This window comes from Cyprinus carpio, chromosome B3 (assembly GCF_018340385.1).
Source record: "Cyprinus carpio isolate SPL01 chromosome B3, ASM1834038v1, whole genome shotgun sequence".
Lineage (NCBI taxonomy): Eukaryota > Metazoa > Chordata > Actinopteri > Cypriniformes > Cyprinidae > Cyprinus > Cyprinus carpio.
This window is the reverse complement of record NC_056599.1, coordinates 20,458,787-20,472,360: the sequence shown is the minus strand read 5'-3', so window position 1 is coordinate 20,472,360 and position 13,574 is coordinate 20,458,787. Positions and strand designations below refer to the sequence as shown.

General features: G+C 40.4%; 1 protein-coding gene across 4 annotated transcripts in view; it reads left to right on the top strand.

Moving 5' to 3' along the window:
• The window catches only part of LOC109063030 (epsin-2-like), a 28,427-nt gene extending 15,169 nt beyond the window's left edge, over positions 1 to 13,258 (top strand). For 3 of the 4 annotated variants that reach the window (XM_042720163.1, XM_042720161.1, XM_042720162.1), the window contains 6 exons: positions 3,328 to 3,429; positions 5,539 to 5,665; positions 9,465 to 9,632; positions 9,771 to 9,860; positions 9,943 to 10,140; positions 12,069 to 13,258. In XM_042720163.1, coding sequence (XP_042576097.1) covers positions 3,328 to 3,429; positions 5,539 to 5,665; positions 9,465 to 9,632; positions 9,771 to 9,860; positions 9,943 to 10,140; positions 12,069 to 12,421 — 1,038 coding nt within the window. In that variant the 3' untranslated portion in view covers positions 12,422 to 13,258. The remainder of the gene's footprint in view (positions 1 to 3,327; positions 3,430 to 5,538; positions 5,666 to 9,464; positions 9,633 to 9,770; positions 9,861 to 9,942; positions 10,141 to 12,068) is intronic. The other variant, XM_042720164.1, reaches the window with a different exon arrangement.
• Positions 13,259 to 13,574: the final 316 nt, after the last annotated feature.

The window sequence follows — 13,574 nt, the reverse complement described above, 5'->3', positions numbered from 1 at the left end:
TAGGAATTGTGATTCATTCTGTGAGCTCCTTCCCTGTCAGATCTTGATGTAAACTAGGGGTCATTTAAAAAAATGGACATAATTGTATGAGACAGTCAGATGTCCCAGATTTGTGATCATTATGAGGATATGGGAACCGTAGCATTCTAACCGTTGTTATAATGAGGCCTGTGATAAAACAGCATCACTCATCTCAGCGTTTTCTGCTTTCTCTGTCCTCTTTGCCTCTTGTATAAATCTTTCATGTTTCAGCCCTACACTAAAATGTTCTGCATATAGCAACTTTAGAAATGTTCACTGATTAAGATAAATGGCTTTCTTTAAAAGGGGCTTTGGTTGCACTACAGCCTCGTTTAATCCATGTTTTATTGCTGATAATTTTCAGTTTTGGAAGATTTTCACTTGTGTGTTTGTTGAAACAACATTTTATTAAAATAATTGCTCAAATGTGTTGATTTGTAGGTCGAACCCTAACTGATCTCTGATGATTTTTAATTTTTCGTTATTATATAATTATTATTCGTTATTTTACTTTATTACTTTATTTATTTTATTTCCCAACTAATGACCTCCAATAGGTTGCACGTAAGGGGGAAAAAAAGTAGCGTCCTTACACTTAAGAAGAGTTGTGCACTTTTTAATATATTTTTAATATATCTTTTTACATAAATTATTTTTTTTCTTCTTAAAAACTATAATTTCGTCATCTGGGCTTTCCAATAGGTTGCACGTGAGGGAAAAAAAAGTAGCGTCCTTCCACTTAAAGAGTTGATACAATGGCGTTGGTATTGGTTGCTAAAAAGGGTACTACTTCGCCTATATGGCAATTTTTTGGATTAAGACCTGATGAGAGTGGGCAGCCAAGGGACCTGACTGAAGCTGTGTGCAAGATCTGCTCATGTGTGATCCGCGCAAAAGATGGGCAGACGACCAATCTTCATGACCACTTGCGTGTTCGCCATCCAGCAGAATATGCCACCTTGCCTGCACGTGCTGGACCTAGCAAAAAAGCTAGCCAGGGTCAGCAGACGATAACTGGGGCTTTTGCAAAAGGCACTAAATATAAAACCGACAGTGACAGATGGAGGCAGTTGACAGATGCGGTAACTCGCTTCCTGGCCAAAGAAATGGTTTCGTTCAATACAGTGGAGAAGCCGTCTTTCAAGGCCATGCTGCATACCTTTGATAAACAGTATGAGCTGCCAGGTCGGAAATATTTCTCAAAGACGGCTATCCCAAACCTTTTCAACGAGGTTAGAAGTAATATCACGAAAGAGCTGGGTATTATTGTTTAAATTATTTAATATGTATTTTATTATTTACTGCGTCTTTACTGACAGGACTGTGCAACACGATGGGGCTCAAAACAGCAAATGGTGGAGAGAATGCTGGAGCAGGAGCAAGCCATCAAACGTGTGTTTGCCCAAGACAAAAGCCGCTGCCCCTCCCCCAGCTGACATGGCAAGACATAAGTGTTCTGGAATCTGTGAACAACGCGCTGAAGCCAGTAGCGGACTTCACAGACATTCTCTCTGGAGAAAATTACGTAACGGTGTCCTCACTGCTGCCCATGTTGGCCCATTTAGAAGGTGTGCTGGAGGAGTCAGGTGATGATTCCAAACTCACAGCCGACCTGAAGCGTGTCATCCTGGAGCAGATGGAAGGCAGATATGGTGATGACACCATCCAGAGGATGATGCGTAAAGCAACACTGCTTGACCCAAGGTACCGAGGGGACCATATGAAACCTCCCGAACTTCATTCTACAAAATCTGAAATAATGGAAGAGATTGTGAGAGAGATTGATCTGTCGCTGCCAAGGCCAACACCAGGTCCCTCACATGCTGGAGAAGATGGAGAGGAACCAGATGCCGGCGTCGCCACCGTGCCTAAGAAAAAAAAGTGGTCTTTAGGCAGCCTTCTTGCGAAGAGAGCAGCCACAGCAGCTGCAGCCACGCTCACTGATGAGCAAAAGGTCGAGTCAGAAATGACCATTTACCTGCAGGAAATGCCCATCGATGGGGAAGAGGACCCACTGACTTGGTGGAAAACGAACGAAAAAAGGTTTCCGTTCATGGCCAGATTAGCACGGAAATATCTGTGCATATGTGCTCTGTGTACTCCATCAGAGCGGGTCTTCAGCACAGCGGGGAGTGTAGTTACTCCAATTCGCAGTTTATTAAAACCAGACAAAGTGAACATGTTGGTATTTCTGGCCAGAAACATCGAAATTTAAACATGGTCTATGTATGTAAATCCCGCGTTTCGGTCTGAGTGTTGTTCCCGTTTTCTTGTTCTTTGTTGTTCTTCTTCTGTGTTTTAATAAATTTGTGTTATCTGAATTACCTTTATTCTTTCATTTGATTTGACATTATGGCCAAGGAAAATTGTCTTTAAAGGTATTTATTAACCAGACAAAAGTTAATTGACGTTCGCTGAATTCTGGGTTTAAACTGCCGCTTCAGTGCAGTAAAGCCACACATCTATGTAACAATGAGCACGATCTCCCGAGACACTACAATAGGATACTAATAATTCATTAATAAGGCCTGTCTTCTTGTACAAAATTAAAAATTTAAAATAAATGTACAGTGTTTAAAATGTAAAAAAAGACAAGATTCTAACAATGTCAAGATCAAATGCCTCACACCGTAATTTCACATACTAACACACGTCACGTCTCTGGCATAGACTACAGTGATTATTTAAAATAGCATATATGCATTAGTAATATTCTCAATTTACTTTACAGAGCAATTCCTGCAAAGATTTTAGATTAACTTATAGTCTATAGAAGAGACTAGGATTAGTGTGTGTATTTTTTTACAGTCTATGGTGTCGACTCGCAGCGGGGCGGGGGCGTGGCATCACGATGGTGTCTCTCCATCGTGATGTCAGTCAGCCATCACGATGGACGATGATATCGTCCATCGGCACAACCCTACCGCCACCAAATTAACATAGGGACTAGATTACAGCCTATCCTTGGTTGCTTCCCACTGACATATTTTACATTTCTAGCTTCCTTCCTGTCTCCTCTGCCCTTTGAAATAGACCCGTTGAGGAAACAAAGTGTCGGGTGTGTCTCTTGGTTTGCTAACACAATTCTGAGTCTTGGCTTCAATATGTAATTGTGAAATCTGCAGATTTTTACATGCCTCAGTAACTGAATTTTGATGCTGAATCATCTTGAATCACAACAACAGGGCTATATCGTCATAGGACGCAGGGCGGCAGGTTCACGCTGTGATTCAGCAGACAGCACGTACGCCATAATGTGTGTGATATAACATGAATTCTTTTGTGTGTCTGTGTGTGGTTGTTCAGGAGGAGAGGATGCGTCGTGGGGATGACCTACGGCTCCAGATGGCTCTGGAAGAAAGCCGCAAAGACTCCAACACAGGGAAAATAGCCAAGAAGAAGAAAGAGGTGGGTGCAGCATCTGAGCGCTTCAACTCATCAGCAGGCCTGAACTGAATCTGTGGCCACACAAAACTCTGCAGAAGTTTAACACATCCCTTACCTCCTGCATGTTCATTTATTAAAGGGACCGTTCACCCAGAAATGAAAATGGTCATCATTTGATGCATGTAATTCCAAACATGTTTAATATTCATTCTTCTTTAGAACAAAGATCTGAATGTTCATTCTGCGCTATTTCAAATATCAAAAGCATATAGTGATCGGGGGCTGTCAAGCTTCACAACCCTGTGGAAGTACAGTATAGGAACTGTACATATTATGCATCATATTGAAAGTCTTCAAAAGCCAAATGGCTAATTTAATGATGCTAGCTAACATAAGAGTCTTTTGTACAGAATTTTGTACAGAAGCAGACTTGTTTTTTCAGTCAATATTTCAAATTTATTTATTAGGTTAAAGTTGTTGAATATTTAAATACACCACTGCCCAAAATTTTGGGCCATATTTATCTCTTATGCTCAATTTATTTGATCAAAAATACAGTAAGAATAGTAATTTTGTGAAAGATTACAATTTATGTGCATGTACATTAAATTATTAAAATGTATTGTTTTCTATTTGAATCTATTTTAAAATGTAATTTATTCCTGTGATGCAAAGCTGAATTTTCATTAGCCATGAGTCCACTCTTTAGTGTCACATGATCCTTCAGAAATCATTCTATGAAGATTCAATGCTTAAGACATTTAATATTATTATCAATGTTGAAAATAGTTGTGCTGTTTAATATTTTTGTGGAAACATTGATACACTTCAGTAGAAAGTTTAAAATAGCATTTATTTGAAATATAAAACTTTTGTAATCTTAAGAATGTTTTTACTATCACATTTGATCAATTTAATACTTCCTTGTTGAATAAGTGTTCATTTCTATAAAAGAGTATTACTGACCCAATATATTTTAACAGTAGTGTATTTATAGAGGCTGTGAAATTGTCACCTTTTTGCCTTCATTAGTTTTCATTAGCTGGTCATGTGGTGTGACAAATATAGTTAAGGGATACTCCACCCCAAAATGAAAATTGTGTCATTAATCACTTACTCCATGTCGTCCCAAACCCCTAAAAGCTTAGTTCGTCTTCCGAACACAATTTAAGATATTTTGGATGAAAACCGGGAGGCTTCTGACTGTCCTATAGACTGCCAAGTAAGTTACACTGTCAAGGTCCAGAAAAGTAGGATAGACAGCGTCAGAATAGTCCATCTGTCATAAGTGGTTCAACTTTAATGTTATGAAGCGACGAGAATACTTTCTGTTCACGAGGACAACAAAAATAACGACTTTATTCAACAAGTCTTCTCCTCTGTGTCTCTGCATCACCGTAGTGTCATTTTTGGAGAATATCCGCTGAACGCAGGTTGCGCTGCACAGATGCGCTGTTTTCATTGAAATCAAAGCGTAAATACACGCAGAAAACAAATTGTGTCGCGGCTAACACAGAAGAGTGTGGTTGGGTTCAGCTCATATTCTCCAAAATGGTGCTATGCTGATTTGGAGAGAGACAGAGGAGACAAATTGAATAAAGTCATTATTTTTGTTTTCTTCGCATACAAAAAGTATTCTCGTCGCTTTGTAATGTTACGGTTGAATCACTGATGGCAGATGGACTATTCTGACGATGCTTTTCATACTTTTCTGGACCTTGACAGTGTATTTTACTTGGCAGTCAATGGGACAGTCACAAGCCTTCCGATTTTCATCCAAAATATCTTAAATTGTGTTCCGAAGACACAGTATGTCACAGTATGTCAACTTTCCAAATGTATATTACCTGAAGATGTTCAGTTACCTAAATTCTAATTATTGTGAAATCCTAAACCATACTACCAGTTTTTGTGTTTATACTACTATAAGCTAAATAATGTCACCAGAAAGCCATTTCATTTATCTCTTCAATGAACTTCTTTTTCCCTTTCTTTGCTTGCGGACTTGTTTACTCATGTGAGTATTTATGTTCAGGTCAGCTTCCAAGTTCTTATTCACTAAAGCTGATGTGATCGCTTTGGATGGTGAGATATATCTGTGGGCGCTAATCTCATATGTTGTGTGTGTAGCCTCCACAGTCTTCTCTGATGGATCTGATGGACTCTGTTCTGGAGGGCCCTGCCGATCAAACATCAGACCCTTGGGGAGCAGGAGCTGCAGCAGCAGGCCCCGCCTCAGACCCCTGGCAGTCCTACGGTAAACAGACACACACAAACTCGGGCTTGACAATATCAGTTAGATTGTAAATATCATGATGATTATAAAACACTTTTGGTGGCAATTATGTAGTGTGTCGATAGACTTGTCCATCTTGGTCTTGTGTTAATTTACATTTTTACATTTAAACATCTGCTTGGCAGCAGTGAAATGGATTGTATGATTCATCAGGAGGGGGAAAAAAATTACCTTTTAAACTATTTTGGAGAAAACACATAAATATTTTGATGTATAATAAATTCTGTCAAATGGATGAGCAATATATATCTAAAAAGAGACTATTTGGGCGCTATATAAAAATATATCAGTTTCTGTGAAGATATTTGCATTCCTACCAGGACATTCTTATCATTTAATAATGATAAACCGTGGTTTACTGGGAAACTCAAAAAGCTGTGTCGCGCCAAAGAGGATGCTTACAGAAGTAGGGATAAAATATTGTATAACCAAGCCAGGAACAGACTAACAAAGGAGATCAGAGTGGCTGAAAAAATGATCCGGCAACAGTATGGACTGGTCTGAGGAACATCACCATGTACAAGACACATCCCCCACAGTCTGTGGAGAATCAACAACTGGGTGACGATCTGAATGTGTTTTACTGCAGATTTAAAAAGGATAGTCTACCACCCCCCATCCGCTCCGATCTGCATTTCACACATTCACTTACCAACCCCCCCTCCCTCCTTCCCTCCCCCACCATTCAACCTGTGCTTAAGGTCTGTGTAGAGGATGTGAACTGGGTCTTCAGGAAGCAGAAATCTGGAAAAGCTTCAGGCCCAGATGGTGGTTCACCTGCCTGTTGACCAACTGGCCCCCATCTTCACACAGATTTCAACAGATCATTGGAGCTGTGTGAAGTTCCCTGCTGCTTCAAACTCTCCAACATCATTCCTGTTCCCAAAAAGCCTGTCGCTCTCACGTCTGTGGTCATGAAGTCACTTGAGAGACTGGTCCTGGCCTACCTGAAGGACATCACTGGACTCTTGCTGGATCCTCTTCAGTTTGCCTACAGTGCAAACAGGTCTGTGGATGATGCAGTCAACATGGGACTGCATAACATCCTGCAACACCTCGACAGACCTGGAAATTACACAAGGATCCTATTTGTGGACTTCAGTTCGACCTTCAATACCATCATGCCTGACCTTCTCTCTGACAAACTCACACAGCTCTCCGTGCCCACCTCCATCTGTCAGTGGATCACCAGCTTCCTGACAGACAGGCAGCAGCTTGTGAGAATGGGCAAACTCACATCCAGCACAATCACCATCAGCACTGGCGCCCCCCAGGGATGTGTTCTCTTCCCACTGCTCTTCTCTCTCTACACGAATGACTGCACTTCAAAGGACACCTCTGTCAAGCTCTTGAAGTTCGCAGATGATACTACAGTCATCGGCTTCATTAAGGATGGAGGAGAGTCTGCTTACAGACAGGAGGTTGAGCAGCTGGCTGTCTGGTGCAGTCTTAACAACCTGGAGCTCAACACTCTCAAAACTGTGGAAATGATCGTGGACTTTAGGAGAAACCCCCCTGCACTCCCCCCACTCACCATCATAGACAGCACTGTGGCTGCAGTGGAGTCATTCAGGTTCCTGGGCACCACCATCTCTCAGGACCTGAAGTGGGACACTCACATAGACTCCATTGAAAAAAGGCCCAACAGAGGTTGTACTTCCTTTGCCAGTTGAGGAAATTCAACCTACCACAGGAGCTGCTGAAACAGTTCTACTCTGCCATCGAGTCTGTCCTGTGTTCATCCATAACTGTATGGTTTGGTTCAGCTACCAAATCAGACATCAAGAGACTACAACGGACAGTCAGGACTGCTGAGAGGATTATTGGTGCCCCTCTGCCCAACCTCATAGATCTTTACATCTCCAGAGTGAGGAAAAGGGCTAAAAAAAATCACACCCAGCCCACTCTCCAACTGTTGCCTTCTGGTCCGCGCTACAGAGCACTGACCACCAGAACAGCCAGGCACAAAAACAGTTTTTTCCCGTAGACTTTATTCAACCTGAACAATTAATCTTACAACGTCCATCACAGCTAACATAGTTATCTGACATTTATATTAAACTGCACACTTTGTAAATAACATATATGCACACTAATAACATACCTGTACAATTATCTAAACAAATCTTTTTTTTTTTCTTTTCCCTATACTTCCATTTCTGTATATATTGTACATTATTTAATTTTTTTATTATTTTTTTGTTTTGTTTATATTAGTGTTATATTACATCCCTACTGTGTTATTCCTATGTATGTCTGCACTATGTTGTACTTTCTTCTACACTGGAAGCTCCTGTCAAGTCAAATTCCTTGTGTGTAAACAAACTTGGTTATAAAGCTCTTCTGATTCTGATTTTTAGTTTTATTATCTTGAAGGTAGTCACACACAAACACTAGCTAGTTTCTCAAGTAAACACCCTTCACGTACAAGAACACATTTGGCTGTGGCTAATAATAGAACATTGACAACAGTTTGTATCAGCTTCCTGCTGTGCTGATCACATTAGGCTTTGTGCTAAAAAAAAAAGAGCACTTATCCCACCAGGATCATTTGCATGATAGATACTAGCTTTATTGTTACAACTTAAGGCAGATTTGAATCAAATTTTATCAAATAAAAAAAAGTTATTGGTCAGAATGTGAGGACCACCTGTTTACCAAAAGCCCACTTTTCTTTTAGAGCCCCCCTTCCCCCTCAGGCTCTATTTCATAATGTCGATTGGGCCTGTAGCTCTTCGTGGCAGCTCAGTAATGTAGCTAGGCCGATAGTTGTGCATTCCAGTGTGAACAAAACAAAGAGACTCAGTATTCAGATCTGCACTGGTTGAGAGAGCGCTGAGCCTGTAAAGGGTTCCTCTTCCAACAGCCTAGTTCTTTTAAGTTTAATCCAGACTAAAGTCATGAAGCATATGGAGAGACGCACTGAGGCAAGTGTGCATGTCCTCTTGAAATGGAAACAGCAAATACTGCCAATTCGAACACAAGTTTCACTGCATATTCAATAACCTTTACTCCCATTTCACTTGTACTTGCCTGTCACACTTATTTGTAAAATAGAATTTCTCTTGTTGTTGCTACTGTTTTTTATATACTTTTAGGATTGCCAGTAGATTTAAAATAATGGATTGATCTAATTTTTGTGGTAAATGTGATTGATCTTAAACTTTTTTTATTTATTGAAAATTTGAGCATGGTCTCCAAATAGTTCTTTTTCTCTTCCTGTCATATTGTAGTTTGCACAGGTTTGATCTGTTTGGTTTCTGTTCTAAGGAAGTTAAATAAAGGTGAAGATATATTATTGATAATTTGACAGTAATTCTGTGGCCTTCTCATCTATATCAATATGCTCTTAATTGTGTTAACTGTCTAGTTCAATGCATCTTGTAGGTGGTTCATCTGTGCGTTTTTTTTTTTAATACCTTTTTGTCAATTTAAATCAAAATGTCTTCATGTGAAACGGCAGACTAAGGCTCTCATTCAAATCTGCTTCCATTCAGTGAAAAAACAATAGATAGAAACAAGTTCAGTTTTTTTTTTTTTTTTTCAATCTATTTAATTTGGCTTTCACGTCATGGAAGAAAAGATCTGCTTCTACTTCCATTATATTGCAACTCATTGGGGTTTGATTTTGTTTTTAAAAATTAGCTCTAAAAAGGCATTTTTCAGGTATTGATAAGAGTCAGAGTAAGGGGAGTGGCAGTGGTTTTTCTTTGTACTGTTACCTATGGTGTTAATTAACACAGGTGTGTGTATCTTCCAGGTGCAGCCCCTAAGCCAGCTGCTCCTGTGGATCCCTGGGGTCTTCCTAGTGCCTCTTCCTCAGTTGCTCCTCTGAAAAGCAGTGACCCCTGGGGGTCGACCCCGGCTCCTGCAGCTGCTGATCCCTGGAGCCCAATGCCTGCCACCCGCCCCAAAGCCCCTGCCACTGGTGAGCTCTGAAAACTGAAGTTCACATTAAAATGTATTTGTGTTACATTGAGAAATAAGACTGTTCTCTTATTTTACATTCTTGTATATTACAAATTAAAAGCTTTCTTCAATTTTAATCCCAACTGTCATTCCTCAGTGGGTAGCTTTGATCTTTTCTCCACACCAAATGGTACTTCCAGGGAGGACCTCTCTGAGTTTGACTGTCTTCGCTCCTCAGCAGTGACAGGTAAATGCTGACTACTACAGTTTACTAGATAAAAGAAAGTCTGTTGTTTGGGAATGACATGAGGATGTGGTTTATTTTACAGGTGATGGTAGAGGAAGCTCTGCCTTGCCATCGCAGACCAGTTTGTCTGTAGGCTCTGATCTGTTTGACGTACCGAGTGGCCCAACCAGAAAAACTCCAGAGTCTTTCCTGGGTCCCAATGCTGCGCTTGTCAACCTAGATTCTCTGGTCACCAAACCTCCCCAGCAGGCTCCAGTCTCCAACCCCTTCCTTGGTGGAGGTAACTTTAACCAATTACATATTTCTAGGAGATCACTTGTACATCACAGGGGTCTTGAAATTCAGTTTTATAAAATTCAAGGTCATTTATCGTTTTAAAGGGATAGTTCACCCAAAAATAAAAATTCTGTCATTATTAACTCACCCTCATGTCGTTCCAAACCTGTAAGACCTTTGTTCATCTTGTGAACACAAATTAAGATGTTTTTGATGAAATCCGAGAGCTTTTTTGATTCTCCATAGACAGCAATGCAGCAGAAATGTTCCCAGACCCAGAAGGTAAAAAGGACATGGATAAAATAGTCCATGCTTCATCAGTGGTTCAACCGCAATTTTACGAAGCTACGAGAATACTTTTTGTGCTCGAAAACTAAAATAACGATTTTACTCATCAATTCTTCTCCTCCAAATCACGTCTTCTGCCATTATCGAGAGTACCTCTGCACATAAACAACGCATGCGCGTGGTGCTGCTGACCTAGAACACGCATACGTGTACTGTAGGTCTGGGCGATATATAAAAAAAAATCTATCTCGATATTGTCAACATTTTTACGATATTCGATATATATCTCGATATGTTTGCATTTGCATTTAAATAATAAAAAAAACTCTAGACCAAGTAATCACTTACTGCTTTTTATTATATGAACACGTTTATGTAACTCAAGTAGTGCAAAACAAGTACAGAAAGTTCATTGCATCAGCTTTTTAGTGCATGGAATTTACTATTTACACTGTGCAACTGGGGGAAATAATTAAACTGGGAAAAGTATTTTTTACAGGTTTTTAGCTAAGAACACAAGTCGGTCTACTGTCTCTGGTTTAGGAGAAGCTCTGTGGCATAAAACTATGTTCCCACTGGCACTAAAAACCCTCTCAGATGGGGAACTAGTTGCTGAAGCACATGGGTATTTCTTATATATATATAAATTAATACCAAAGACTTATACACTTTCTCTGTCTACATTATGAAAACTGGTAAAACAAATGAAAAATACTATAACAGTGAAATTCCTAATAGTAATTCCGCATTGCCATAGCCTATGTTTCTCTAGTCACACAACAGCGATTGAGTTGTGCATTAATACAGTGACCACAATCGCAAACAGTACAGTCGAGATCTCATGACAGAACACAGACCGGCTGAACGATGCTTTCATTTAGATCGCTAAACTCCAGCTTGTTTGTTTTTCAGATTATCTGCGGCAGCACTTCCGCAATGAGGCGCGAGCGTTTGCATGTGCATGTTGCCAGATTGCATTAAATAAGCAAAACACCAGGAAGAAAATGTATCTATGTAACAGCGGAGCCCTGATTCAGGGATTTGATCTCTAGATATCTGGCAACCGCACTCGTGAAAGCTCGCGTAATACAGGCGTGTAGAGCAGTCCGCAGTAACATGTTACGTTTCTGGATGTTCAGCGCGTTCTTTTGGGAAAGTATGCTTGAATATGAAATATTCGATATTCACGATATTTTCAAATTTTACATCCGTCAAAATTATTGCTAATATTTGATATATCGCCCAGCCCTGTTGTACTGTACTGAAGAATATGACAATGTTTAAGTTTTTCATATCATAATATGCTATAAATATATACATGATATATATACAGTAGATAGATTTTACTAGTATCAGCTCAATGTGTAAGCTGTCTTTCTTTAAATGCATTATTACTGTCTCAGCAAAATCTAATGTTGCTCAACCTGTTTGTATGCATTGATATGTTGGTACTGATTTTATTACATTTTTATTAAAACATATTTTGAGCATTTTAAATTTGCAGCTTATGAGATTGTGTTGGTTTGTTCTGAATAGACAGAGTATTATTTTAATTATAAAGACTTAAATTAGATTTGAAAAACCCTGCAGATACCCTGATTGTTCTCATTAACTCACCTGTACCTCCCTTTGGTCTTGTTTCAGTCTCGGGAGTAGCTTCAGCTCCTGCAGCTCAGGTCAACCCCTTCCAGGTGAACCAGCCACAGCCACCCACCCTCAACCAGATGAGAGTCAGTCCCATGATGGGCCTGAGTGGACAGGGCTTCAGCATGGCCCAGAGAAGCAACGAGCCCTTGCCTCTGTCCTCAATGCCCCCAGCCGGCCCCATCTCAGTGGTACCCATGGCTGGCATGGCTCCTCTCGGGCCCATGGGCCAGATGCCAAACATGGGGATCCCAGCCTCCATGTCACTGCCCCAGCCGCTCATAAGCGGAGGGCTGCCGCCCACAGGCGCAGCAACACAAGCCGGCGGCACAACCAACCCCTTCTTATTGTGAGGCACAACATTTGCCTCCCCGAAACACACAAATCTCTCTCTCATCCCCATTCCTATTGCATAGACAATGTAGTCTGTTGTGTTCCCCCAAACCTGTGTGCTATTTTGAGACTTTTGGGAGTAGCAGTGGTGTTTACAGGTTTTACACTGGCAGGCGATTCCCTTCCTCTCCTGTCAGAAATTGGTACCATACGATGATTTGGTATTCATTTCTAAATTTCCTCAAAAGAAACCATCAGCGATACAGCATCTAGGAGATTTTCTTCCCGGGAGCAACCTTCCTGTTTTTAACTTCTTTTTTTGATGGCTTACTTTTCTTATCAGAGGCTTGAAACTAGAAGTACTGGTTCCTCTTAATTTTTCTAATTTCTAGTCTTTGAAAGCAGCGTGCTAGATAAAGCTAACCCTTTTAATCGAAGCAGCCTGTACGTTCTACGCAGTGCATATACACTATGTGTATTTACAGTACGCTTAAGTAGACAGTTTAGAGGACTCTCTATCAGTTTACATGGAAATGATTTTGATGTTCTAAGCAGGGATTTTGCACATGCTCTGATTTGTCTTCTTTTGACTGTCGGCCCACCGTTAGTCCTTAGCACGAGAAGCGATGGGAAACCGTTCACTAAGACGTGAGTAAAGCCGAGGACTAGGAGGGAGTCTGTGAACTGCATGTGTGAATGGTTTCAAACCTGATGCATTGAAAGATGAACTTCATACTGAAGTGGAGAGTTGTTCTTTCTTCCTCTTCTTTTGTAATGCATGACGGGGAGTTGGTTTGCATATCATAATACAGCTCAACTTTTATACCGAAGCCTGTTTTTTACTGCTTCACAATCCCGAGACGTCTGTTTATTGGGTAAAATAGGTTCTTTCAATTCAGTATGGCTCACTATTTGCACAGTGCAGCTCCATATTCGACAGCTAATCCATACTAATGATTAGTTTTCATCCGCTTCTCTCTGTGTATCCAACAATCTGAAATGTGATCGCTTCAGTAATGTTTTTATTTTTAATTTATGTATACGTGCGCATGGAAGAAGCAAAGGGAAACGGGAGGAAATGGGTGTTGTTATATCTTCATCAGGTCCTAATGCATCTTACTGTTATAACCGACAGCTGTATCACTAATCCCTGCTTCCTAATGCAATCTGTTC